General features: G+C 51.3%; 9 protein-coding genes across 9 annotated transcripts; 6 read left to right on the top strand and 3 right to left on the bottom strand.

Moving 5' to 3' along the window:
* Positions 1-63: 63 nt before the first annotated feature.
* Positions 64-1,371, bottom strand: BDW74DRAFT_178072 (BTB/POZ domain-containing protein; the record flags this gene model as incomplete). Its single annotated transcript, XM_073729104.1, has 3 exons — positions 64-449; positions 527-1,143; positions 1,196-1,371. 3 exons carry the CDS (start codon positions 1,369-1,371, stop codon positions 64-66), a joined length of 1,179 nt encoding a protein of 392 aa, XP_073583788.1.
* Positions 1,372-2,230: 859 nt separating this feature from the next.
* On the bottom strand, positions 2,231-4,414 carry BDW74DRAFT_178073 (uncharacterized protein; the record flags this gene model as incomplete). The annotated part of the gene is made up of 1 exon (XM_073729105.1): positions 2,231-4,414. The coding sequence occupies one exon, from the start codon at positions 4,412-4,414 to the stop codon at positions 2,231-2,233; it is 2,184 nt and encodes a 727-aa protein (XP_073583789.1).
* Positions 4,415-6,029: 1,615 nt separating this feature from the next.
* BDW74DRAFT_167832 (ankyrin repeat domain-containing protein) lies at positions 6,030-7,691 on the top strand (the record flags this gene model as incomplete). The annotated part of the gene is made up of 1 exon (XM_073726747.1): positions 6,030-7,691. One exon carries the CDS (start codon positions 6,030-6,032, stop codon positions 7,689-7,691), a length of 1,662 nt encoding a protein of 553 aa, XP_073583790.1.
* A 394-nt stretch (positions 7,692-8,085) lies between these two features.
* BDW74DRAFT_185188 (uncharacterized protein) lies at positions 8,086-9,343 on the top strand (the record flags this gene model as incomplete). The annotated part of the gene is made up of 3 exons (XM_073730992.1): positions 8,086-8,168; positions 8,246-8,578; positions 8,666-9,343. The coding sequence occupies exons 1-3, from the start codon at positions 8,127-8,129 to the stop codon at positions 9,341-9,343; spliced, it is 1,053 nt and encodes a 350-aa protein (XP_073583791.1). The 5' UTR covers positions 8,086-8,126.
* Positions 9,344-10,418: 1,075 nt separating this feature from the next.
* BDW74DRAFT_178076 (uncharacterized protein) lies at positions 10,419-11,971 on the top strand (the record flags this gene model as incomplete). Its single annotated transcript, XM_073729106.1, has 2 exons — positions 10,419-11,348; positions 11,387-11,971. The coding sequence occupies 2 exons, from the start codon at positions 10,419-10,421 to the stop codon at positions 11,969-11,971; spliced, it is 1,515 nt and encodes a 504-aa protein (XP_073583792.1).
* A 787-nt stretch (positions 11,972-12,758) lies between these two features.
* BDW74DRAFT_178077 (uncharacterized protein) lies at positions 12,759-14,174 on the top strand (the record flags this gene model as incomplete). The annotated part of the gene is made up of 1 exon (XM_073729107.1): positions 12,759-14,174. One exon carries the CDS (start codon positions 12,759-12,761, stop codon positions 14,172-14,174), a length of 1,416 nt encoding a protein of 471 aa, XP_073583793.1.
* Positions 14,175-17,186: 3,012 nt separating this feature from the next.
* Positions 17,187-18,351, top strand: BDW74DRAFT_178078 (lipase family protein; the record flags this gene model as incomplete). Its single annotated transcript, XM_073729108.1, has 4 exons — positions 17,187-17,259; positions 17,312-17,477; positions 17,551-17,854; positions 17,971-18,351. 4 exons carry the CDS (start codon positions 17,187-17,189, stop codon positions 18,349-18,351), a joined length of 924 nt encoding a protein of 307 aa, XP_073583794.1.
* Positions 18,352-22,600: 4,249 nt separating this feature from the next.
* On the top strand, positions 22,601-23,848 carry BDW74DRAFT_178079 (uncharacterized protein; the record flags this gene model as incomplete). Its single annotated transcript, XM_073729109.1, has 1 exon — positions 22,601-23,848. One exon carries the CDS (start codon positions 22,601-22,603, stop codon positions 23,846-23,848), a length of 1,248 nt encoding a protein of 415 aa, XP_073583795.1.
* Positions 23,849-25,884: 2,036 nt separating this feature from the next.
* On the bottom strand, positions 25,885-26,667 carry BDW74DRAFT_178080 (uncharacterized protein; the record flags this gene model as incomplete). Its single annotated transcript, XM_073729110.1, has 2 exons — positions 25,885-26,595; positions 26,632-26,667. The coding sequence occupies 2 exons, from the start codon at positions 26,665-26,667 to the stop codon at positions 25,885-25,887; spliced, it is 747 nt and encodes a 248-aa protein (XP_073583796.1).
* Positions 26,668-27,742: the final 1,075 nt, after the last annotated feature.

Genomic DNA, 27,742 nt, shown 5'->3' on the forward strand with positions numbered 1-27,742 from the left:
GATCGTCCTGAGAATGTTACCTACTTTATCCCCTCATACTCAAGAGCTAAATAGGGTATAGGTTCAACCCAGGAAGGTTGCAAGAACGAGCCCCTTAATGCCCCCCTTCAAGTCCCCAAACAGCACACTGAAAGAAGAGCCCGGACACTTATGATGACTATTCCACGCCTCACTGCCCGGGGTCGTGCCCCAACTATTCTGCCACTTCGGCGACCGAAACGCCCGAATCTTACCCACAATACCCCTATAACTCCTGCCCTGAAAGGATCCTAGAAGCGGCACCGAGAGCAAATAAGCCGCCTGCATCTCCTTCGTCAGGGCCCCGTACATGATCGAGCTGCATTCAAAGCCACACCCCAATTTCCCAGCGAGGAGCTGCTCACGCTTTCCTTCGAGATGCCGGCTGAAGAGGGAAGTGATCCGTGTTTCTCGGCGCTTGTTCAAGGCCACTGGATGATTTAGTAGGTCGTCAGAATCGCCCACTGTGGGCTTGGGTACTTTGGATGCTAGAGAGGTAAATACTCACAGACGACTATAATCGGGACGGGAAGTCCCAGGACAGAAATGCGACCCCGACTGGTCGACATGGCGCACGAGGTAAAGCACGTAAAAAGCTCAGCGTCCCGGAAAAACCAGGAGATCCATAGCGACAAGACCAGTTCACGGGAATACATATCAAGGGAATCTCGCTGTATTGCTTTGAGCCAGACTGTCCTGCCCCAAACGTAGATGACATCCTTGCAGTCATAGTAGTCCGCAATAAGGGCCACTTGGGCCAGTGTCTCGAGGTCCAGACGCTCGGGGATCAGGTGGTTTTGGCTGTGGATTGCCCGGAGCAGAATCAGGAAGGCATCTAGATTCCAGCCATCGGCAGTGATCTCAGCGAAGCCCTTTTCGGGAAATGTACGGCTTTCCTTCCAGCCGCCTGTTAGGACGTTCTTGAAATAGGGTGATGCAAGCGTGAGGTGCTTTGCGGAGACTTGGATACGGTGGGTTGTGCTGTTTGGGTTGGAATCCGCGCGATCTTTCACGGCTGCTGGGCTGGGCTGGGGCTCCTTAGACCTTTCTCGGTTCGACGGTGCAGCTCGTTGGGCGACCGGCTGGGCGACACCTGCACCTGCACCTGCAGCCTTGGCCTCAACCCTTCCGGCTGGATCAGGTTCCGGCATCATTGCTATTCTCGATCAGCATTTACTTCAGCGCAAACTGCTTCGGTAGGGCGTCCTGCCCGCCGGTTCTGCCACTATCCAGGACATCACTATCCTCACCTTTAAGCGTGGCTTCATCTGGCTGCGCAAACGGCGCGTTTGCATTCTGCAGAACTATCATCACCTCGCCGTCGGGGTCGATAATATGGGTACCTGGATCCATAGTGACCATGTGCCGGCGAGCGAGCTTAGGTAGATGGGTATAAAACTGAGACCTTGGCACGTTTGGCACAATATGGTGGAAGAGGAGGATGGGAAAAAAGGTGAAATAAAGAAAAGAGATGGATGGTGAATATGAAAGGACTGCCACCTCTCATAGCGTTGTGCTTTTGCTGTTGGTTGCGCTCCCCGACCTCTCATGACCGTTATTCATTGGATTGGACCCCGCGGCTCAGTTCAAATTCAACCCGGTGTAACCAACTATCGTAGCAATTTGCGTATGGATAAAGCGAATCTGACATGCATCTTGGCGGGTATAACTCATAGGAGTTTAGGTACCTTATGGTATTTGCGCGGCCCAGACGGGACCGAGCTTGAAAGCGCTTGCTGAAACCGCGCAGATATCCCGTGTGCTGGATAACCTGTACGCAGGTAGAATGTTTCCCCGGAGCAATAAGAACCCTCTGCTAAAATAGACACAGCATCACTTCGTGGCATAATCAAAGAACGGTGCGAGGCGGGCCAGCGAGGGCTGGGGTGCGTTGCCTCTAGCAGCACCGAAACTCGACTGGGGGATCCGGTTGCGTAAAAGAACTATTTCGCTCTCCCTGTTAGACTCTTCTCGTCGGGAATAGACCTCCATGAGCTAAGTGAGTGCCCTCAGAAGACCAATATGCGATAAGTATGACCCATGTTGCTTGGTGGAAATAGAAAGAAGTCCTCTGATGCGTAAACATTGGAAGCATAAATGACCGTAAGCTACCAAACAACCAAAACACCAACCGCTTGAACATAGGTAAACCCAAATCGCCTGACCAGAACAAATAGAGTACATTTTATATAGCATATCCCACAACGTTGAATCAAAGCGAAAACAACCCACTCCGCCTCTTCCCATGCGGATAAACAATAAGCGCACTAACAAACAAGCCAACCGTAATCCCAATCGCCGTCTGGATCATTCCATAACCCAGACTCGTCAGACTCGTGCCCCCACTGCTGCCGGACGTATCCGCCGTGCCGTTTCTCACTGCATCGGAGTACTCAATCGCGGATAGAATCGAACCAGACGTCGCAAGGCCAGACGGCACGAGGCAGAAGATACCGGGGATCGTGGAACTAACTGCGTTCCCGCGCCAGATGCGACTGTACAGGTTCGCGAGGAGACCGATTGTGAATGCGCCGACTGTATTCGCGACTTCGGAGGAGGACCCGAGGCGCTCGGTGCTGAAGTAGTTTGTTACGTAGCCTGCCGTTCCGATAATGATCATGATGGGCGTTTGTCTTAGCTTTGCTTGGTTGATCAGCGCCGCGATGAGACAGTATAGCGCAACGAAGGGGAAGTGCTGCGTATACACGCTTCCCCAGACGGATTGCCGGGCGCAGGTGGTGTCGCTTGTGGCGTTGCGATCCATGGCGCCGTAGATGGTCGTGCCGACTGTGACGCCGTAGCCGAGGAAGAGAGAGTAGATGATTGTGTAGACGAGTCGGATGGAGCCGGCGATCATTTGGTGCGATTGCAATTCCAGACTACTTGTTAGCACGGAGAAACCAGGCAGAATCAACGCGATCGAGGCTTCTGTGATGGATGCGTAGCAGAAGATCGGATCCGTGTGGCCTGGTAACCGGATTGAGCCGAAGGCGCGGGCGAGGAACGAGACGATGATGGCGGCGCTGACTTCAAAGACGTTGGCGTACAATGCCGACCGGGGCATGAGGACATGCTGCATGAAGCCGACGCAGCAGCCGAGGAAGAAGATGATGGGGAGATCGATGGGGCGCGCGGAGAAAGCAAAGGGTGCAACGGCTGCGGAGCCGAGTCCGTAGAGTAAGATGACGAGCCACTTGTTGTAGCGGGGTTTGCGGTCCATGAGTTCGGTGAGTTCGGCGATAGCGGTTTGGATGTCGACCATGTCGTGGGTCACGCGCTTGTAGCAGTGGTGGACGGCCTCGAGGCGGCCTAGATCCAGGCCTTGCGGGACACGAATCAGCTTGACCTCTGCCGTGCGCGTCACCGGGTCGTCGAACGACATGATCATGCACCCGGGGAGGTACATGAACTGCGCGTTAATGTCCAGCACTCGCGCTGTCATCTGCATGTACTCTTCGAGACGGTGGGTAGGCGCGCCGTAACGCATGAACGCGCGGCAAAGCTGCATGATGTAGCGCTGGCGGAAGATGATCTCCGCGATGTGAATCGTCAGCTTGACTTCCTTGCTGTCTTTGCTGGTTTTCTTCTTCTTCTTCTTATCGTCCGTTTGCAGGCCAACCTGCGGCACGTCCGCCTTGGCCCAGGCGGTAGACGAGGCGATGTGGCCCATGTTCATGGACGCACGTACTAACGATGCCGTCGCGGTGTGCTCGGACTTCTTGTACCAGTGGCGTGGCTTCACCTTTGGCCGGGTAGGAGAGGTCGGGGTCGACATTGACGTTGCCGTTGCCGTTGGCGTTTGCGATAGCGGCGCAACAAGCGTAGCCTGCGACGCGGCGGCTGATTCGGGTGCCGAGTACAAGCTCGTCGTGCGCGACTGCTGCCCTCCGCCTGCCTGCAGCTGCAGCAGGGCCGCGAGGACACCCCCGGGTAAAGATGGCGCCGCGGAAGTTTGCGCAGTCGCCTCGACATCGCCCTGCGGTTGATTCGAAGGAGCCGGTGCGCCCTTCAGACCCTGCATCAACCGCTCTGCCTCCGCACGCACCGCCTGCTGGTAGTGCGCGGCCCGGGTCGCCTCGTCTTCGTTCCCATTGCTCCGGAACATCGCCGCGAGTACGTCGTCGTCCGTTGAGCCCAGCATCTCCGGGTCAACCATCGTAGAGCCCAGTCCAGCTTCGTGCTCGCCCATCGGCGCGGCTAGAATACTCGCGAGACGACTCGACTGGTCGCGCATAGCGCGCGCAGCTCCGCGCCATCGCTCGCGACTGAGCAGGGATGTCCCAGTCGTGGAAAGCGTCTCATTGCGAGCCTGCTCTGCGGCTGATTCTTCGTTTTTCTCCTCCCCGCGGGGTTCCGGGCTGGCGGAACCGCCGGATTCAGCGTTGTGAGAGCTCATCGAGTCAGTTCAGTGTCTTTGTCGACGAATCTGACGTCAAGTTCGTCAAGATGTCAGACGTGAGCGAACCAGGGTTCTGAAGATTGAAAAGGACATGATGAGCAGAAACCGAAGAAAGACGTTTGAGTCTGCTCGTTCAGGGGACGGGCCAGGGGCAATCCCCACAGGCAAAATACGAGGAGTTTGTGCGGAGATCGTCGCCGACTTGACAGCAGAAATTGTTGCGCGGCCATGTGGGTCTGCGAGAATAGAGTCATCGATAATTCCGGTCTCGATCGAGATGCCTACTGGGGCAGTAAGCATTGGAGAAGCTCATTTCGATGGAATCTCGATGGAACGATGAGATTTTTGATGGCTGTGGTCGACAGTGGTGATGGCTGCAGGTCGTGAGGAGGACAAGCTTTGCCGTTGAAAGGCTTGGCTTCGGCTATCCGGCACCGCTGCTCAGGGGCTGCCACAAGGTAAACAGGTCAATCATTCCTTCTTTAAACAATCGATGATCTTCGTGTCTCAGCTTCCCTTTCTTGACTGTGCCGTGTGCTTCTCAATTCTCCGATCACCTTTATCCAAATTCTGCGCTACCTCAGACAACCAACAGCCACTGTAATCAACTCTAAACCGCTATCCAGAAACAAAGTTCAAATAACTCGCGCGCCACAATGAACTTCTGACCAATTATCTATATATGTGGCTTAGCTCTGGGATAGTGGAGGTGTTTCATCGATAGCCGAGTCAGCTACGCAGAGTCCGGCATGATTCTAGAATCTAGACTGCCGGCGATGGCAGATAATTTTAGCACAGACATTGGACTATCGGAATCAGAACAAGAGCCTGGGCCTAGACTAGACAACTGTACCGAGGTTTTCGCGACGAACAGTTGAACTGCTGCTCTTTTCTCTGATGAAAGAGTTTCAAGCCACTTGGATAGCTACTACTGCAGTCTGCCAGACATTGCATAATGAGCTGTCCGGAACATCAACTCTCCAGCCTGTTCTTTACCGACACGCGGCTCTCCATCGATTGAGACTCAGTTCAATCTATGCAATTCGCAGGATGGAACGAGTTCTTTCCAAGCTGCTTAATATTGCGCGACGGACAGCATCACGTGATCAGGGCCGTTTTCCCAGCCCACGGGCTACACATCTCTAGTAAAGGTAAATCTTGAATAGAGCCCTGGAGGCTTGTCAAGACGTGCTTAATAGTAGTACAGAGACCGTTTGGGTTATGCCAGAGAAGGTGTCAATAGTCGCGCAATGCATCTATCAAAAGTATGCTGACGTCCAACGTCAAAAAAATATATTTATAATATATATCTTGGTCACTGGGAGGGTAGATAATAACATAGGAATTAATCTTGAATTACCTTCTCTAGACATAACATATTATTGTATACAATGACAAACCGGACTTTTTTGGCACTATTTATATGCCTTCCATATACTCCGTACTGGGAATACCATATGTATCCACGGTAATCCAAGCTCGAAGCTGAAGCTGAAACAGAAGGCGCCTTGATCCCGGAGAACTCTGACGTCTGAAGCCTTTTTCCTCTCCTCCCGACCCACAACTCTCCATTCCCACAAAACATCCAATACACCAACCATATCTAACGCCAATGTCTTATGAAGAATTCCGAATATGCACCGATGAAGTATTCGAACCGCGAAAGATTTTTGATGCCGACGGAAGAGCCCTCTACGAGAATGAATCCATCTCCCTCTTGCGCACGATCGTCACGCGAAATGACACAGATTTACTGAACCAATACATCACCGCGTGGGAGTTCCCAAGTCGCGGGATCCCGGTTCCAGAACTCCAATCGCATGATCCGTTCTGCATCGCAGTGATACATGGAAGTCTGGATGCGCTTCGCATTTTGCTCGATGCCCGCTCGCGAAATCCCAACTCAACCTCTGTATCCATCGAAAAAGAGCGCAGATTTTCACTTCTCCAGGTTGCATGCCAGCACGCGCAGATCGAGATTGTAACGTTCCTGCTTGAGTCTGAGCCTTCTTTAGCGACTATTTATGATAGGGATGCCGGGGGATGGACGCCACTTATGGCGGCTGCATACTCGACTGGAGCAGTAGATTCTGCTGATCGTCACCGGGGGGAGGCCTTAATGAACATGCTACTCGATCGGGGGGCTTCCGCGCGGGATAGTGTGCTATCCCTTACGCAGAGTAGTAGCATAGATACGGCTAGCAGAGGGCAGCAGGCAGAGGCCACGGTCCTCAGTCTCGCAATCACAGGGTGTAGTTATGTGATGGTGAAGCGGCTCCTAGAAGCGGGCGCAGACGTGCATCGGCCTCTGGCAATTTACAGCGACAGCCCGGGCTTTGGGGTCCAGGACCACGGAGTCGATATTCGAGATGTTACGGCACTGCATCTAGGCAGCGCAGCTCGGAATGTCAATGGGATCAGGGCGGCTCTCGACCACTGCAACCAGCACGAAGAAGGATCAGTGTTGCACTTGATATCCTGCCGTGACAGTATGGGACGACTGCCCCTGCACTGGGCAGCTGCGGGCTCCGACCCCATATTCGAGCCGTCTTTGAAGGACAAATTAGCGCAGAGGATAACGGATACATTTGAGCTGCTCATGCCCATCCACGACGCTGCGTTGACGGCAGAACTTCTCAAAACCCGAGATGCTCAAGGCGCTACACCCCTCCACTACGCTGCCCAAACTCATGCAGGCTGCGGAACCCAGGGCTCAAGGCATGCATACCACACGATACAATGGCTCATTTCGCGCGGCGCAGATGCGAGTATCGTCGACTCCAAGGGGCGAACTCCTCTCCACGCGCTCGCGCACGCCTCTCTAGATGGCGAACCGATTGATTTGGATGTAATCAAGCTCCTGATTGACGCTGGCTGCCCGCTCGATGCGATAGACGAAAACGACGAAACGGCACTGCATATCCTGGCGCGGCATCTTCGTCAGGCGCATGCTGCGAAGATGCTCATTCAGCACAGCGCAAAGGTCGATATCCTTAACAAGAGCGGGAATATGCCGCTGCACGAGGCGATGAAGGGGTGCATGAGGCCGAAGGAGAGCTGGGACCGGAAGAGGCAGGAATCGGTTTCGCTAAAGATGCGTCTCCAGGCGCAGAATGAGGTTGTACAAGCTCTCCTAGGTGCCCATGGTACGGAGAGTGTTTTGGATCAGGCTAATAATGAGGGAATGACGCCGCGGGTGCTGAAGGGGAAGACGAGGAGGTGGTGGGATGCGCTGGAGGCGTTCGAGCAACGGCGTCGAGCGCGAGTTAGGTGAGATGCAATAGGAGCGGTCGATGGATTCCGATGTACGACCATGAAATACCTCATATACAAGCCAATTACAAGGTTGCGACCTGTGATCAACTCCAAGAAGTCAACTCAGGAAAGAGCGGGCTTGTTGGGTCAAGGTCGTCAAACCAAGGAAGACAAGTAGAACTGTTTTTCAACGAACCCAATTCGACCGCTGCTCATCCTAGGTATGGTGGTACACAAGAATGGTACGTACTCTGTAGCTTGTTTGACGTATATCAGCAGGCATATAGGTAGGTGCGCCAAGAAGATTGGGGTAACCCCCGCTCTTCGGATGAGGGGTATCGGACATCTTTCCAGGCTGCCATCAATCTTCACCTTACAACTCATCATCAAAATCTATCTTCATCGGGTACTCAATCGAATTGCAGTCTTGAACTCCAGAGCCGCCACATAAGCCATGGCTATCAAGCAAATCGTGTGCTCCGGCACCCCTTACGAGGTACGGCACAAACACCCCCAGTATCCCCACCTCTACCTCTAGCCCAGGTAGCAATCTCTGACAGTGTCATTGTCCAGATCGGTCAAATCCACGGCTACCACGCCTCAGCCGAAATCTCGCGCGCAATAACCTTCTACGCCAAGATGTTCGAAAAGCACAGCAATCTCACCTGGCCGGAGGTGCGCGATCTCGCGAGTGATTTTGACGATTTGATTAAGGAGAGGTGGCCGCGGTATTACGAGGAGCTGCAAGGCATCGCAGAGGGCTCCGAACAAGAGCTCATCGACATCATCGCGCTGAACGTCCGCACAGAAATCGTCTTTGGCGTGTTCAGCGACGGGTGCACGAGTTTGTATTACCACGATAGCGATGGCAGGACTGGGAATGCGTTTCTGGGACAGAATTGGGATGTACGCCTTTCCCATTCCATCCTCATCCCCCCGGGCACCATCCCATCTCGTCTGTTAAACTGTAGTTGAACTGACGCTGGAGTCCAGTGGGAAACCGAGCAATCCCCCAACCTAATCCAACTAACCCTAATCCAAAAAGACACCCCAACCATAAAAATGATAACCGAAGCCGGTTTGATCGGGAAAATCGGACTGAATTCGTCCGGTGTAGGCGTGTGCTTCAACGCCATCCGGGCAAAGGGTCTCGATAAGACACGCATCCCAGTGCACCTCGGTCTCCGGCTCGCGCTGGAGAGCCGCAGCGTCCAGGAAGCTGTGGAGACACTCGAGGGAATCGGGATGGCGAGTTCGGCACATATGCTTATCGGAGACGCGAGCGATGCCATCGGTCTCGAGTTCACTTCTTCAACATTCGCACGCATTCCGGTTAATGAAAGCGGCTTCATCGCGCACTCAAATCATATGCTTCTTTCGCATGCTGGAATCAATGAGCCGGCTTGGTTGGCGGATTCGGCTGTGCGGGTGGCGACGATGAGCGAGAATATCGAGAAACTTGGTGGGAAACTGGGTTGGGAGAGTTTCAGCGAGTTGTTTAAAGATGAGAAGGGGTTTCCTTGCTCGATTAACCGCGCGACGTCTGCGAGTAGCCAGATTGCGACGCTGTTTAATATTGTTATGGATTTGGGACGGCGGAGGGCTGTTGTTGTTATGGGAAGGCCGTCGGATGAAAGTGCGGAGAGGGTTGTTCTTGAGTTTGAGAGGTAGAAGGTTACTTGCATTTATTTTACTCACCAGCAATGTTTGGCCGCAAACAATATAGCCTTGGAGTAGTAATTGAAGGTTCAGATTGGGAATGAATTTTGAGATGCAGCCCGAGGTGCTCAGGTGGGCGGCGGCCGCAACGATCACCATACGTTTGTTGTCGACTCATCTATGAATTCCTCTTTTTCTTCCGAAATCCTTGCCCGTCCGATAGCTCCTGTTAGCCTCTAAACCTGTGAGTTTTCTAACAATGCATTTATCTTGTGATGATGATGCGAGTAGAACATGGCGCCCGGAGAGCGCGAGCCGGCAACAAATGAAGTTGAAAAAGACGACCATCCATTATTTGCCTAGTAGAACACCTACTGAGAACTTGCCAATAAGCCAAGGTGTTGGAAAGCGTGGATCTGATTGACATTTACGGAAATTATGGTAGATCAAGCCGCGCCTTGATAACCACCGTGGTCAGCCCGCCCGGAGGGGACGCACTGATGTCGATCTACTGATTGCGAGTTTTCTCGCGCTAGTTTTGCCGTTTTACAACCATACTTAGGGTCTTAGCTTTTCATATACAGGTATTTTTGCAAAAGCAATCTCACATTTTAATAAGTATTGGCAAGGGCGACGTGGAAAGCTGAAGATTAAGGTCAAGCGCACCAGGGCGCTTGACTTGGAGCTCAGAAAGCATTGATTTTCTCCCAAGAGGCCAGTCTAAGCTGCCCAAACATTTATGTAGCAAGCCTTAACCCCACGGTTTCTCTCTATTATCATCGTCTGCATGAATATACAATGGCGTTGTTTTCATTTCACCGGACGCCACCTCAACCTCTCCAGAAGTCCCGAACTCCTCAACCCTCGAATTGTCTACATGCGCGAGCATATAAAGTCATCTTTCACCCTAACGCAGCTCTCTTCTCCAAACATCTCTCTTATCTCTTTACTTCGCTTGCGTCAACTAGTTCCACCAACAGCAACTACTGAACACAACCTTACGAACCGCAACGCACCACCATGTCCCCCCCCAATCCACAGCCTCAAAACCAGCCACCCAGCATCGTTGCTCGCAAAGCGCATCTCCATGTACCTGGCACACGAACCCCGAGCTGGGCGGAAACCGCACAAGCTCCTCTCCCACAACGCCTTAATTGCGTACCGGCATACCCAAGTTATCCAAGCCCTACTGCAGACCGGCGTCCTCGCAGCCAGCCTGAACTTCTCCCCACTACACACCGCAAACCCGCACGACGACGAGCCCGAAACAACCACAACGGGGATCCTCAACCAGAGCCGCCTCGTCTGGAGCCTGTTCAACGACTGGCTACGCTGCATGTCCTGGGTCTTCCCCGAAATCGACCGAGGAGACGCTATTCCCGTTGGCCCTGATGTATTTTATGATAACGACGATGAGGACAACGATGCAGGGCAACTAGTCCTCCGACCAAGGAAATGCAGACGTGGCCCGCTCGATAATATCCTAGACATTCTCGAAGATAACATGCACGAGCTGCATAGAGAAACGGAGCGCGCACTGCGGAATCTAGCCCTCCTAGCGCAGGGGTATGCAGACGGCCGCGATGAGGGCTTCATGCTAGATAACCAGCAGTTCCTGCAGCCGCATCTGAAGAGCGCGTTTGATGCGGTGGTGTGGCTGTGGGTCGTTGAGGAGGAGCTAATGGCGGTTGGGAAGCAGTCCGAGATTGAGGCTGGGTTTGAGCCCCAGGTTGAGTGTGAGAATCGTACTGGTGAGCACCTGCAGAACACGAACGCGAACGCAGATGACGAGGATGAGTCTGAGGATGGCGGCGTATTTATCCTCCAAAAACCCACCGGCGAACTCCGCGTGCGAGCCTGTCTACGCGCCCGGCTTCGCGCCTCCCTGAACAAAACCATGGCCCTGCCTCTCCTTAAAAGCACCGTTACAACCCAGCGAGATAACAACAGAATATCCCTCGCATTCCCAGCCCTTATAAGTACAGAGGACACAGACTACCTCGTCAACATGATGGAGGTGTACCCGGGCGCCGCATATGGAGCAGACTGAACCAGGCGTTCGGAGAATGGATGCGCCAGCAGTGGGAAACGTTTTTATCGGGAATTAGCTACGGCAGGACAGATGTTGGTGTTGAGGATCCCGTTGTGCGGCGGATTGGCATGGAGGAAACGCTGAGTGTTATGGCGCTGGAAGTTCTGTTTCAGCGCGCGATTGCGCTGGCTATCTCTGATGCGAGGTCCTTTATTCTAGCTCACGGGCATCTGCAATTGGGCTTGATTCTAAATTCACGTGGACGTGGCCGTGCTGCGACGAGGCAGTTTGTTAGACGAAAAATTTTTGATAACCCGGCTACGAGGAAGGTTTATGTGGAGAAATACTTGGATATCCGTCGTGCGTCCTCGAGGGGTGCCATGATGGCTAGGGTGCAGAAGAAGAGGAAATTCAACGACGATGAGGCCCTTGAGCTTGAGGCTGCACGGCGCCAAGTTCAGTTCAACGTTATTCTTGAAGGCGTCTCGGAGGTGAAAGCTGAGGAGATGAGAAGGCAGCTCCGGGCTGCGTTAAAGGAGGAGGAGAGGAGGAATAGGACGTTCATGGGTTTTGTTCGACGAGGATTCCTCAAGATTTTCCTTTTTTGAGTTCCAGTTATCTTGCAAGTCTCCTACGTTCTGAGCATCAACAACGGGCTTTGAATTCATTTAAAATCACGTCAAGACCCAAGGATTGGGTACGCGTTTTGGTGCATACCATGGCATATCTGAGTTGGTGAAGAAGATAGATTATGAGGATGCATTTTTGAGACTGGAACATTGATACCTTGGAGTAGCTACAAAAAAGATTTTGGGGATGCAGCCCATGTGTCTAGACAGCTAACTAATTTCGTTACACTCCAAGATAGCAAGCATTTTTGCATTACGACGATGTAGGTGGCAGCCAAATATGTAGTCACCCTCCGTAATAAGCAGATCTCAAGTGAATGCCCTGTTCTCCAAGTAGCACACCCGCTTTGGTAACGGCCACTTCTAGGTTGCCAATCTTGGTGTAAATGTTGACTACTATAGCATATACTGCACGTTGCCACGCAGAGCTCATGTCGGGTTCAGATATGAGGCCTCTGGTACAGGATGAATGGTTTGCAAGCCGCTTTGAGGCTACTCAAGATGACCTGAACAAGCAAATATTCATAGAGAGATAATGGGGTGCGCTAACAGAACTTCTCCAGATTCTTCCAAGGTGAATGTGCCCTGAGTTTGTACATTCACTGGCAACACTTCTTCTCCAGGAATTCATCCACTTCATTACTTATCCAACTTCTTATGCAGGTTTATATTTCCTCTTTTTGCCATTCCTACATTATCTCCCCTAAAGAGCATCCATCATTCCCATTGAAACGAAAATCCAGTCCTCACCATGTGCTTCCCAAACATGGCCCTCCCACAGGGCAAACAAGCCCGCCCCCTCGCAGCCCACATCCGACTACAGCTACACCTAGTCCAGGAAACGCTGAGACCCATCGCAATGCCCGGCGACGTCGCGCAAAAAATCGAACAAATGATGAACATGTTCGCCCACGTCGTTATATCCGGGAGGTATGACCTCGCCTTCGAACGCTACGGAATCATGGACCTGGATTCGGTCCGTCCTGCAGTATCGAACCCCGCTCGGATCCTATATTGGTTTGACAAGTTTCATGAATGGATGCGTGCGATGGGTTGGGTATTTGGGGAGAACCCTAAAGAGAAAGAGAAAGACGACGGGGATGATAGCGAGAGCCAAACCCAAAGCCCTGGCGGAAGCGCAGCTGTCGTAGACTCAGAAGGTAAGCGCACCCCAGCACATCCAGTCGCTGCCTTCCCTTCCCAGCTATCAATAACAGCCTCACTAACACAAGATCCCAACACAGACGGCCTCACAAACCACTGGTCCCGCCGCTACACCTTCCCCGAAATGGGCTACTACATCTTATTCGCGCACAACCTCCGGCGGATCTACAACGATATGGTTGCCGGACTCGAAGGGCTCGAGGCACTTGCCCAGACAAAAGCAGATGAAATGAGCGACGAGCACCTTCGAGCCGCTTGGCACGAGATGCTCGTGCATTTCAGCGATGCGTATTGGGTCACGGGGTTCCTGTGGGAGATGGAGAGGTGGATGAAGAAGGTTCCGCCTACGAAATTTGGAACTCCGCATCCAGGTGATGCCTTTGAATACAATGAACGGGGTGAGGATGAAAGACAGAGTGTGGCTGCTACTGAGTCAGTTGAGTGGGCTCTTGAGAATGCAGTGGGAGGGAATGCAAATGCAGATACAAATGCAGACGGGGCGCTTGAGTACCCGCAGACGATAGAGGACTCACAGCCTGAACCTGAACCTGAACCCGCAGGAGGCTCTGTCCTAATGGACATCCTTGCCACGCCACCGGTACCTCAGGCGACAGCCACACAAACACCAGAAATCGCTGAGATCACTGAAGCCGCTGAAACAGCTGATCTTCCTCTCCCCGAGGTCAATATCGAGCCCCCTCCACCCCTACGCACCACCACGCCCTTACCATGGCCGGTAGAAATCGATCCACCCCTGATCGAAGCAAACATCCGGGAAACCAAGCACGAGCGATACGTCCTGTCTCTGATGAGAGCACACCCCGACATCCACTGGGGCCGCGTGATTGTGACATTTGGCGCAGAGTTCTTTCACCGGAAGCGCTGGAGGCGCTGGGTTAGGCAGAAGGTGGAATTCATTCCGTCGTTTGCACCGCCTGGCCTGCTGAATACCGTTGTCTACAATTTACTGAATTATCTCGCCGATGATTTGTTGAAGGCGAGTGGGAGGCAGTTATAGCCGCGCTTCAGCTATCTTGGATCCTCCCAAGTCGTCGTGGATTGACACGGTTGGAGTTTCGATCTCTATCTGTATGTACTTAAACTTTAGCTTCGCTTCTAGGGAATCATTGATTTTTTTCCCCTTGTTCCCTTAGTACTAAAACACTACTCGTTTGTCGCGGCATAGGTTTCGGCTTGCTTGACCTGGATATATTTAGCAAACATGAGTGTCTCCGATAGGGATGAATATCCATCCACATGCATGGATACAAGCCCGGAGCTGATCATTCATAATCCGATGCCATTAGAGATCCATTTTGAAACGTTGGAGGACGTAGTCATGGGTTTCCTAATTTCTGTCTGTATTATGCAATTACATGTCCCTTCATCTCGTTCCATCAAGTCCGTTGGTTCTCCCCCAGCCAAGTCAGTTGCTTTCCTAGTTCGTAGAAACACTTGATAAGGCCAACTTCCCGTACCCTGCACCTCAATTGTCCTTGCCCGTTAGGTAGATTCTAAGGAAGCAGCCCGGCGAGCGTTCGTCGAATAGGATGACTGCAAAACCTCCAGTCTTACTGTGTTTCTTGGGCACGATTCTCATCCATGACTTTGACCATCTGGATGTCGGCTGAGATTGGCGTAACGTTTCCCAGATGCATTAAATACCAGTGTCCGATCTAGGTACGGCTGGCAGATCAGACGGCAGTGTATGGTTTCTGTCTGCCAAATCTATGCCCCTTCCCGAGGTTGGTTTGAATATGAATAAGCCTTGTGATGTCCTTCTGAACATCTACCATACACCTTTCCACACATAACGACTTTTCTTTTTCTTTATGAATCGCCACATTCTGGACTATTTTGTCTGGAATACCTTGGATAGGCGTTGGATACTTCTGCCTTGTTGAAGATACCATGAACAATTTGCACCTTACCTGACGCTCCATCACAGAACCGATGCCCATCCGTTTTCATGTGGCCCTTTCCTTTGTACTTTGCTGCGTTCTGTGTTTTGTCGAAATCGGTCATATGATCGTGTATCTAGCTAGGGACTGGGTTGGGTGAGCAGCTGCAGTCAGGGTGCTTTGGAACACAAATCTTGACTTCTATTATCATAATCTCTTCTACGTTTATTACCAGGTTTAGGTATAAGTAGCAATCTTCCCCTCCTGGCTCCAGAGGTCGGATTCAGTACACTTCGGAGGCATTCGCAGCCCACCCTTCAGATACAGTCGTTCAAACCAAGTTTCTCTGCCATTTGTGTCATCAAGGTCGTCCAAAAAGTACATGAGGTCTCGCCTTTTGCCTCCCTTTTTTCCCCAAATTTAGTTAAGAGGCCCGACGTCGGTTTGCCTCGATAAAAGACAGAAACTATCCCAGATTGGCCTGGAGGCAAGGAGACAATTGTCGGTCCTAATTTAACGGCCAGGCATGCGAGAGGCTATTTGCTTCTAGGAGTGGTAGATAGTGCATTCAGCGTGCGGAGAGACGTAAAAGACGGTTAAGAATCGTTTGGTAGCACGACGGTAAAAACGGTGAGGAAGGCCGGACCTCAGGAGGCAGGAGCGATTGGAAATCGCGGAATTGGGCAAGAGTAGGTAACGTTCGACCAGACACAAACCCGTCAATGGCTCGAATAGAATCATTGATCCTGGACGATTTGACGGTTTTGATGTGGAGGGGTTGAGGTACCTGGGATTGTGGGCGGGGCAATTTGGCCCATCAAGGTTGAACCAACCCCCTATCCTTACTGATTTATCACTTCCAACGTTTCTAGATCTCGTCTGTGCTTGAGTCGATGAAGCTCCAACATGGCAAGTGCGATCACCGTCAACTGGTCACCTTTTCTCCTGCAAACTCTCCACGTTTCGTCGCAGCAGGTTCCGAAGCCACTGTGAGATGTGCGTCTCTTCCCCATGAACGCGAAAGTTGAAAACACCACCACGGTGTCCTCACAGATCGCGAACATATTGATAACTGGGGTGGGTAGATATTTCCAAGTTGTTTGGCGAGAGACGTGTTTCGACAGTGCGTGCACAATGAAGCCTAAGGTACGCGGCGGCAGCTGGAAAACTTCTAAGAGCCCGTGAGATCCGCCACGTCTACTAATATCAATAACTGGAGCATCCCTAGAGTGAGCAAAGGTCTTGGCAGGATAATTTGATGTGAGCTGAAGGTTCTTTTGACAGGCGCACCAAGAGCCTGTGGTGGGTGAAACTGAAGAGCGCGGAATGTCAGTACCACCTGGCTCCCCTCCTCTCCCACCACACAAGCAAACCCCCTTCATCATCGTCAACTTCATGATCTGAATCACTACTTCTAGCAACAAATGGTTTTTTGATGATGGTTTTCATGTCCAAATAAGCAGCCGAGCCTTCATTTACAACGATGACCTCCGTGGAGAGTTCGAAGTCCCCCAATCGCAGCAGTTTACTCGTGAGAATTGACCTCGACGTATATTCCATACCCGAGGTGCTTCTCTGTATTCTAATTCAATGCCTTAGGGACTACCTATGAGTTGTTTGACTCAGAGCGCATATTCCACATAGTTCCAGCGCTAGCGTATTCGAGGCAGCCTCCAGGGCTGCAATCGCGGAGACCGGTCCGTCATAGCTCGTCGGACCATTACTCTCACAGGAAGGGTTTGAAGCTCATTTCGTGCTGATAATATATGGCGGGCAATTTCCCAGGTGAAACCCGCCGATCGAGGGCTAAATCCGCCATCAACGGGGGCACGCGCAAGCGTACGGAGCTGCGGGATACCAATGCAGTCTGGGCCCTGAGGTTGTGCCACCAGGGTATAAGGTTTTTTTTCTCATAGTCGGAAAAGTCCCACTAGAATACTGCTCTTTATGCTTCAGAGTTCAAACTCTGATATCATTATAGTTACCACTTACGTCGCGCATCCGGGCATTCCGAGGACAATGGGATTGGTACTTCAAGGAGTTGATCATCCCCTTGGTTTCGTGGATGGGCTCATCTTTGCCGTCGTGCTTGTTGTTCTTGTGTATATCCAACCCCGCGAGAAGCAAGCATGATACCTGGCATAGCCGTGATTTACGCGGCAGGTTTACTGCTATTATGGCTAGGCCCGTCGGGCGCCCAAGGTAATTCACGCGGTGGCTATCTTTGGTCAAGTTTCAAGCTAAGGAAATGCAGATATTGACGAGGCACTCCTCGAGCGCTTCAACATCTTCTCCCAGTATGCGGGAGCCTCGGGCTGCGATCAGAACAACAACTCAACGGCTTCCTTCTTCATAACGTGCGACTTCGGATGCCCGCGGCTGACGGACTACAATGTCACCACACTATTCGAGTTTCAGAAGTGTGTACTTCCCAAGCAATGCCCTTCATTGTCGAACATATACTGACCCCGACCCTTATCTGCGATGCTACAGTCGCGGCCTAGGCGACGTAACCGGGTTCTTAGGGCTCGACAACTTCCGCAAACTCATCGTCCTCGTGTTCCGAGGCAGCACATCCAGCCAAAATTCGCGAGCTGATCTCAATTTCCTCGCGTACTGGGACTGGCTTCTATGCTGGAACTGCTACGTGCACGCGGGCTTCTGGGCGTCGTGGAAATCTGTCGAAGGAGATGTGCTGTACGCGATCAGAATGGCATTACAGCAGTATCCGGATTATCAACTTGTTTTTACGGGGCATAGTCTTGGTGGAGCAGTGGCTACGATGGGCGCAACGTTGGTACGGAGTAGAGGTTGTTGGAACGACCGGTCTATAGATCTTGTGCGTTCGGGGATGGCGTTTCTCACTATACACACTTCGGGGTCAAGCTGACTTCTTTCCTCTCCATCCAACAGTTTACATTCGGAGCCCCCAAAATAGGGAACGCCGCAACAGCACGACGAACAACAGAACTCACGAGGTTATACCGAGCAACGCACAAAAGCGATCCCGTTCCCAAGTTACCGCTAACATGGGGATTCCCGTACGACTACAGCCAACCGTCGCCGGAGTACTGGGTTACCGCGGAATTCGGGGACGATGTTACCCTCGACGATATATCGTACGTTGAAGGCATCAACAGCCAGAACGGGATCGCGGCTGCAAAGCCAGCGAATGTGTCGGTTCATATGTTGTACTTTGGCAGTATGACGGTTTGTGAAGCGCCGTCGGATCAGTGCCATGGGAATATTATTCAGTGTATACTTGGTGGCGGGATTTGGCCTACGAAGGTTTGAGATGAGAGTGCCGTTCGGATGGGTGCGTCGAAGGGGGATCTTATGGGGGTATGTAATGATGTTGTATGGTTGACAGCTTTGGCCTTTGCTGGCCGTTGAAGTTTTGAAGCTGTAACCGTAGATATGTTTGTAATCTTTTGCTTCTCTTTCCTTCACAAGATTGTTGGTATGAATTTTGTCCCGTCAATTAGGATGAAGATATAAATTGGCAGGTTGTACCAAATATCCAAGATCAGTCATGCTCTATCGGATTTTTGATAGTCTTTTAATCAGCTTTGTCTTTGAATTTTGCGTCGGAGAGGCAGGAACTGAGCGCGATCTGAGTGGCTTAGCGCTTCGCCGACCAGGTACCCAGACACATACTCGAAGACTTCTCAACCTCAACGATGCGTATTGCTTCTTTGCCATCATATATTTCATCTTCTCGAATTTGCAAACATGGTTTAGAGAATTTACCTCACACAATCATGCGCGTGATCGGTCGAGAATACGACCAACCTTGCTGCCCCGGCTCCTCAGCGTCGTCCGGAGCACTTAATAATATCATCCTCAAGCGCAAATCCAATTTGCTACCCACAGACTTCCTGAGGATCGCATATTCGATGAGATACCATCCCTTTGCAACTGATACGAAAGACACGCTCAGATTCTCTCTTCACCGCGAGGGCCTTTACTCCCAGATGATATATACATTTTCATTCAAGGCATTTACCTTCTCCTGTTTGCCATTCGCCAGCTGATAGATACTGCATCCTAAAAGTCTTGAATATCCAATCCCCTGTTCCGCACTCTTCTCCTCTCGTCGAGGCCCTCGCTTTGCTGCACGCCTCACACCCACTCGACCTCACCATCTGACCTTCCTCCCGCGAGTGGTTGATCAGCCAGACTACCTAGAGCGACGATGCCTATGAGATTCATTTAACTTTGCCACACAATATCGTCGATCGGGACTCCCTTGGTAGAGGTTAAGGACCACATCTTGAAGCGCTCGCTCGTCTAAGAAAAACGTATACAATAAAGGCTCGACTTTTTGCTTTTGTTTTTTGGGACAGTAGAGTTTTCTTTCCTCGCTCTATTCCATGCCTGTGCACCATTCGGTGTAGACTGAGTTTTGGGGGAGGGGAGTGCAGCTATCTACCGCGGCGCCCGATTCAAAATAGCTGTTCAGCAATCACCGCGTTGTTTTGAGAACGCATTTGCTTCAGTTTGGCATCATACTTGGACTTCTATTCCTCAATCTCTCCTCGCTGTCGCAGTACGTCCACCGTGCGCGCACAGCTGTTCAAGGACTTCATCGTCATTCTTGGAGGCGAATCATTTTCGGACGGATGCGACAAAGTCTCGATCCCGAATGTAAGCATTCAACAAAGAATATTCCGTAAACTATGAAGCCACCTTTTCCTAGTCAAGAAGAACACTCCACTTGTTTGCGACTGGAATTGATGGGCGCCGCTCCCCGAACGTTATTTGCTCTCCCTTGCAGCCAGGACGATTGAAGTGGAGATACGAGATACACATTGTCTGTGATAAGAGACGCGAACATGACTGCCGAACCATTAACGTCTCGAATCGGTCAAGCTCCGCCATCATAACAATTCGCTGGTCTCCCGACGCCGAGGCGCGAGTCGGCAACCTTCAGGTACGACAAGACCAGAGGTACGATTTCTCTCAAAGATTACCGGAATTTAAGCTCACTACTCCACTACAGACAGAATAATCTGTTTGGTGGCTTTTTGCAACTGAGGCATCGTCTCAATATTGAGGTATACCTCCGCGGAGTCCGATGATTGCGATCGAGATCCATCATCCATGCTCAAATGTCCGAGGTACGACGCACTAGCATTGTGTGTCAGGAACACGGACCTGTTTGGATAATTCGAGCTAAGATCCTCGCTTCTAAGATTATTCTTATCATTGACCTACTTACCATACTTACCTACCTATGTAAGTACTCGAGAGCAGGCTGCCTCCGCCAGGGCCTCCGAGACGGGGACGGCGACGGCGACGGCGACGGCAAGGTCCGGGACCATCAACGTCACAATCGGTCGAATGGCGATGCTGCACCCCCTTGCTAAGTCACGGTAAGCATGAAAGGTCGTCTATCGGTCCTTCTGTTTACTCTTTTGCGCTCAAATGCGCCAAGCCCCCATACCTCCGATCTATATCCCTTACCTCTCATTCGCGGGCGCAATCTACGACGCGGCTTGCCCCGTGCGCCCCCACGCGAGATTGTTTTACCCACTGGAACTTTATTTCGACGGCGAGCTGGCGATCTATACACACTCCGCCGATTGTCAAACTACCTAGGCCCACACCGAGGTGATAGAGAAGGGGTTGCTAGCGAGAGTGTATTGGACGTCAACTGATGTTCAAAGACTTCCAAGACGCTATCGCGTATAGCGCTGGCGTGATTAAAACATCCTTTGAGCTGTATTGTCCAGTGTGCTCTTTCGTTAGTCCAGATTAGAGTATAATTCGCATATTGGAGGTATAGCTTCTCCATAATTGGAAGGACTTTAGTGTCATATAGAGTCTCCGGCTGTATACAAGTTCCCTCGAAAATTAGTAGGGCGGGACTGTTCATATTGTCACCTATATATATCCGCGAGCGGAGGAAAGCGATATCGTCGACAGTAAAATCATAGAATCCTACAGTGCACGAGAAGCTTGATTAGATTCCGGTAGGGAGATTGCCTATTAGTAAATAAAGGATTTTCAATTACAGCACAGACGTAAAGCAAGCACCCGAATTTAGTTTGTGGGCAGTGCCATTACTAATCAGAAAATTACGACCATTCATCTGCATCCATAATCGACTTCGGGTATACAATGTATTAGGCCCATTGAATACCGTACTAGCTAGGAATACTGATCGAATACTAGGGATTATGTTGAAGGTAAAGAGCGTGATGAATTCTTCTAGTTTCAAGAATGCTTTGGAGTTTTTATAGGTAAAAGCAGAGGTACTGTAAACAACATTCATAGCCGAATTCGTTTACCGTTTGGAGGTTTGGATACATCCAAACCTGTTCGGCTTATGACTTCGGTAGTTGGAGGCCTTGAATTACTAAGAATTCTCTGCCTCAGGTGACACAATGGCATGACCACACAAGATATAACACCATATACAAGGCCTTCCAAGCACGACTTGACTTTCAATGTATTCAAACCTTGCGTCTATGTCACAACACTTCGAACGCACAAAAGGCGAGACCTATCGATACTGTGTATGATAGCGGAGGACTGTCCAAACCTCCGACACCTCTTTTGGTTATAACAAGGAGGTCGTTTCTTAGCGGGTTGTAACGCACAGAGTCGCCTCGTGGAGAGTAGCGGCTACACTGCTAGCTTCGGACGGTACCGCAGAGGAGGCAGACGTACTATGGAAAGATTAGACATTAGCAAATGAAACCAATCGCATAGAAACATGAGGTTAAACAAAACTGAAGGAACGATCCACGGATGCCATGGCGCCAACCCCTTAAGGCTCCAGGTCGCTGAGACGAACAAACATAGGCATTTACTCTGACCAAGACGACCGCCATCCAAGTGGCAAAAGGCAGAGCACCCAGATACGACGAGACCTGTTAGTCAATTAATAAGTAGCCTGGTCTCATTCAGAGGGTCGCTGAGTGAAAAGGTCTTCTCATTTGCACCCTTGGCGGTGAGCTTCCAGCTCCTCTTTGAATCTGATCTTCCTCACCTCATTGTGCGAGACGTCATAGTAATGACATTGGCAGGCAGCCTTTCACTCACTATTCACTCCCCAGCATCATGGAACCCTCCAGACAATGCAATGACTCAAAGAAACACGCCAAAGTCTGGTACGTAGAGCAAGGGGTCGTGATGCCCCCACTTAGCCGCCAGGTTCGATATCAGATTGGCCAGTGGTGAGAAGGGGTGACAGGACGTTATGATGGCCTCAGGCTAACAAAGCACCATAAAGTGAAGCAGATGGTGGTGAGTTTTCAAGTCCCAAACTCCTTACGCCGGCTATATCTATCTGATGGCGCTCCCACCAGAGAGCTTCTTTCTTCCTCAACCACTCCAACGTCAATCCTCAATACCTGCTTCCTCACCACCTTCGATTCCAAAACCTTTGCACAAAGTAAGCTTCCTTTGCTTCGAGTTTGGTTTCTTTAAGCCTCCGGGGCCGTCAGTTGGATACTCACGCTTTCTATCGCTTCGCAAAAACTCTCCACCATCCGACCACGCCTCTGACACTTCCGTTGGAAATCCATCAGCGAAGATGTCTGCCCCGCGTGCCAAAGCGGAAGGAAACCTCCCCACCATGACCCAGGGGGCCTTCCATCGCATCATCAACATGGGCATCGCCAACAAGGAGGCCATGGAGGAGGTCATGAAAAAGGTCGAGGGCCACAACCTCAGCGTCGACGTGCTAACCACCCGCTTCAACTCCTTCATCTACTGGCTCAACGACGCGACCGTTGACACCGTCGATAAGAACCATAAGGATACCAAGCGCAACCTGGGCCGCCTTGGACGCAACCTTGCACGCCTGATCCAGAAAATTGATGAGTACGAGCACGTTGAGGACAAGGGCATCAATTCGATGCAGGCCGCGATCAAGCATACCGTCGGTAGCATCTTCGTCGACATTGAGAACATCGCCGGCACCATTGAGGAAATTCCCTCTCCCAAGCCAAAGCACAAGACCAAGGTTCAGGGTAGCGGACGTCCTTCCAACTACTACAACGAGGAAGCAAACGTCAAGTATGGTTCTGCTGCCCCTGCTCAGGACGAAGGCTACACTAGCTTCGGTGATGCATGTCAGCCCGGATGGCAAGCGAAATGGGGCATGAAGGGCAGCCAGTCTTTCGCCGATTACCTCGAGGTCACCAAGAGCCGCTATCAGAACGCTGAGCAGTCCAGCAACAGTTCCGATGAAGATGTTGCCCTGAACGCGAAGTACCCTCCCTTGACTCCGGACCAGCAAGCTAGAATCGAGGAGTGGGGAGCCGACGTCGCGGCCTCTGGCACCGAGCAGCCCACAACTCCCTATTTCAGCGCCTCTCAAGCGCACCGTCACGCCAAGCGCCACCAGGAGGCCAAGAAGCGTGAGCGTGAGCTTTCAGAGAAACCGAAGCGCCTCGAAGATGACCAGGCTTCTATTGTGGCTCAGGTACAGATGAATGAAGCTGAGATGAGTCATCAGGAGCTGAATCAGCCAAAGAAGAACAAGGTGGCCACCTACAACCGGAAGTACAACGGCAAGATTTTGAAGCTTATTGAGGAGGAGGAGAAGCGCAAGGCCGCATCCGAGCTCGCGAAACTAACTCCGGAGTTTGAGGCCAAGCGCGAGGCTTTCAAAAAGACCGTCCATGCTAAGGCTGCCGAGGCCGAGGAGTATGATTACGTTGAGGATTGGGACGAGAATCTTGATTCGGTATTTGCGGATTATGATCGCCTTTCCACTATTCCTGAGACTGATGCTGATGAGGAAGAGGATCAGGAGTGGGTTCCCATTGATGCCTAGCTTCTCTCCTCTCTTTCCTTCTCACTTCATCTATCTCCTGCGATGTGATGTGAGGCTGTGATGGACGAGGTTCCGTGTAGGGGCTCTGGGACACATTTCTTTGTATCATCGTTTTTTAGTTCATGCTTTTGTGCCTTGGCTTAGACCAAGATGGCTGCGGAGTTGGAATAAGGAAATACCGCGGCGTTGTGGATTCTTCGGGGTCTTGGAGATTTCCGTCATATGTTAGCTCAACAATCAAGTTGTTATCGACTTACTTACCTAGAAATGATGCGCATCCAACGTAGATCAAGGAAGCGGAAGTGGCTTTGAGATAGCTGTAGATTAAAGGAAGTACTGAACCTTACCAAGTACCTAAGTACCATCTGTCCACACCGTCGAAGACGACGAACCTTCGACATCTTCTCAATCTGATGTCCGACGCGTCAGTCTTAGTCTCAACGTGGGTGGCGGATGGAGTTACAGGCGGCTCCTGCGACTGAGAGCTCTGTCCAGATTTAGGGATCCCCTCTCTCTCACCAGACGACGGGAATGTTTTCATGAGGCTCCGATTACCGATGACCGATTCTCTCCATCTACCACTAGCACGTCGAAGACGACACTACCGGAGATGCTGATTCGGCCCTTGATGAATAGACCGATGGCCACAGTCCAACAAGCAAAATTACGACCGCGCTCGATGAGGGACTGGGGCGATGATTGAGAAAAACGGAACGTTCCCAGATTGCTTACCACAGTCGAACAACCTCGACGGAAGGCACGAATCCCGGCTTGCGACCCCTTCTCAGCCAATTATCCGGGCCTCGAGCGCACTGGAGCCTCGGAGAAGAGACCGATTTGAGATACGAGGAATGAGGTGACCGTTGGGTGCTTGGCATTATGGGCGTCGCTCAACACCATGGCGACGGTCAGTGGAGGCGGGCGGATGTCAGACAAGGCAGGAATAGGAACGTCGAGGTTCTGGGCCCTCGTCCCTGTGCTTGTCGGGGAAGGGAGGAGCGACAGGTAGGTGCGACCCACAGCAGTGGGCAGTGGCCAGTCTAGGGCATGAAGTCCCACGCTGTCCCTTCCCTGACGCCCCGTCCACCTCCTTCTTTGTTTGAGAGATGACGTCATTTGTTACCCTGGGCTAGGAACTCACCTCGAGGGTCAATGTGAAGCAATGTACCGCTTGCCATCCCAAAACGACTTTGTGCATGATCACACGATGGTTGAATCAGAACTGACCATGACACCAAGGTGTCCACAAACCCTTCGTGTCCCTAGTAAAAGCTGCAGCGAGAGTAATGAGAAACAAGGGAAATGGTGTCAAATGCCATATGCAGCACAAGATCCAAGTTGTTCATGAGGCCGGTAGCGGCATCCATATGAGCGGCTAATCGCTTTGCAAAACACGACCAAGCAGCTCGCATTCGCCATTAGCAGCCGTCAGTATCCGCGCGTTCTTGAACAATGGGGCGGTTGTCTTCAAACACGTTCTTCAAATAATTTAGAACATCGCCGAGGAAGCTTATAGGCATCCAGTTTTACGGCGGTGTCAGGATGGCGACCTTGGTGGGGATCTCAAACGCGGTATAGCATCTCTGAGATCTAGTCCTTATCCCACTACCCAGAGTTTGCCTGCTGCGACGGCAGAAGCTGACTTTGTATCAAAATATATATCTATATCCAGAAATGCATGATGATCATACACCAAGTTGGAGAGAGGAAAAATGAGGTTCTACAAGCGTGGACGCCCTACGACGCGAATTGATTCCTCCGAATATGGTCATTGAGAACGGCCGAAAGAGAAAGTAAAAAGGAAGAATTGTCCTTTGCGTGACTTGGTTTGTAACAATGGTACACGATTATGCCATTAAGTCCCTTTGAAACACCACCGGCAGTGATTTTATTCTAATCAGTCTCTTTTAAACGCCTTTGCTGGTGGAAACCCAGCTCAGTGCATGACGAGCGAGTCCAATACTCTCTAGAGTTATAAACCATAGCCCTCTAACGCAGGCCAAAGGGGAACAAGTGTAACACAAGACAGGAGCAATCTACTCAAAAGCATCCATATACGTAACATAGACCCCCTCATCCTCCACCTCAGTACCAACAGACCCAGCATCAAAGAACTCCTCATCCTCATCATCATCATCGTTGGTATCATCATTGTCATCATCCCCAAACCGCCAGGTAATAATGTTCTCAATCGCAGCCTCAACCTCCCGCAGCGAAAACTCCATAGGCGGCCGCACCCTCTCAAACGGCGCGCCGCTGTCAAGCGTGACAAGCCTGGCAACTAACTTAAGAACTCGATCTTCCAAGCGTTTCATGTGGTGCATGAAGTCTTTTGCTTCGGCGCCGCCGGATCCAGCTTCAGCCTCAAGTATTTTGCGGAGATTCTTTCCCCGCCTAGAGAGACGAAAGGACGTGTTGTATTCGATTTTCTTCGTCGTGTTTGCGTCCTCGTGCAGACCCATTGTGAATGACCATTCTTCGTAGCGATGGAAGTCTTTCTGGGTGGAGGTGATGTCGAAGGTGGAGGAGAGGTTGTGCGAGTTGAATTCGTAGAGTGTCTGTGCGCCTTTCATGAGGGATTTGATCCGGATGGTTTTTTCAATGGTCAGGGCGAGATTCTCATTGCTGGGGAACACGGCGCAGAGTGGGGATTTGGTGTTGCGCTCCGCCCGGTGGCGTCCGGGGATGATTGAGCGAAGGGCGGAGAGGAATTTTGCGGGGAGGGAGGCGACGGTTTGAGTGAGGGTCTTCGAACAGGAGGATTATGGGACGCTCGAGGTCACCATCGAGTGGAGCTTTGAGAAGAGGGAGACGCGCATCTCTGCGGTGTTCGTGAGAAATTTCGAGGATGGGAGGAAGGAAGGAGAGGTTTCGAGGATTTGTGTTCGGCCAAGTTTTCGGATCGAGAAGGCTATTGTTTCAAAAATGCAAGTTCTGGGTACAGATGAAGGTCGATTAAGGCCAAAATGGTGGTTGGCAGAGAGAAGTGGGAATGGAAAGCTGATGATATAAGTCAAGGGGAGATGCTTGAAGAAGAGAGGTTTCAGAAACCAGGCCTAGGAAAGTAAGAGAGGAGTCGAACTAGAGGGAGTGGACGGAGATGGGTCTCAAGCTTCTAGGTAATCTTGGAGAATACTTTTGGTGGAAGAGCTATCCGCTGGGGTGAATGGGTTCGTTTGAATGGAACTGGAGGAGAAGAGACGTTACGCTAGATCTTGAGCAGCAGTGGCTTTGGGGTTGCTGCCTTTCCTTTTAGGCTGACTAGAAGGATTCAATGGGGATTAGCTCTTGCTTGAGGCTTCAGCAACGCGACGGCGCCTTCTATAATGGTAGTTTGGGCAGAGTTAGACTGAGGTCCCTGGCGATGACCGCAAGCGAACGGCTGCGAGGATAGTTGACGCAGCTGATCCGCGATCGCGCAGCTTACCAAGATCGGGCTAGGTTATATGTATATCATCGTTAGTAGACGGCAGTTGGTCTCTGAGATACCTTTTACTATAAATAACTCATGGACCACTGCTGTTGAGAATGCTTCGGGCGTGTCCGAAGTGCACAGTAGTGCGTGTATTGCTCTTATCACCGCTTATCGCTAAACCCCGCGAAAGCGAGAATCCGGAATTTCGCTGGAAATTACTAGCCCGTCGGAGAAACCAAGTTTCGCTGCCGATAAGCCCACTATTACCACAAAGACACCCTTATCGCCACGTGACTTTGGCAACTCTCTCACTGGTTCAACTTTCTCGGCGCGCGACAACAACCCTACCCGGGCAAATCGTGCAGGTATGGTGGGTATTTTGAGAGACTTCGACGGCACAGCACAGGGAACACACTCAAATATCTATCCTAGAGACCCACTCACGATTTTCTTAGCCTCAAATCATTCCGTCGTTCCGC

This window comes from Aspergillus multicolor (genome assembly GCF_047715735.1).
Source record: "Aspergillus multicolor strain CBS 133.54 unplaced genomic scaffold BDW74scaffold_12, whole genome shotgun sequence".
Taxonomy (NCBI): Eukaryota; Fungi; Ascomycota; class Eurotiomycetes; order Eurotiales; family Aspergillaceae; genus Aspergillus; species Aspergillus multicolor.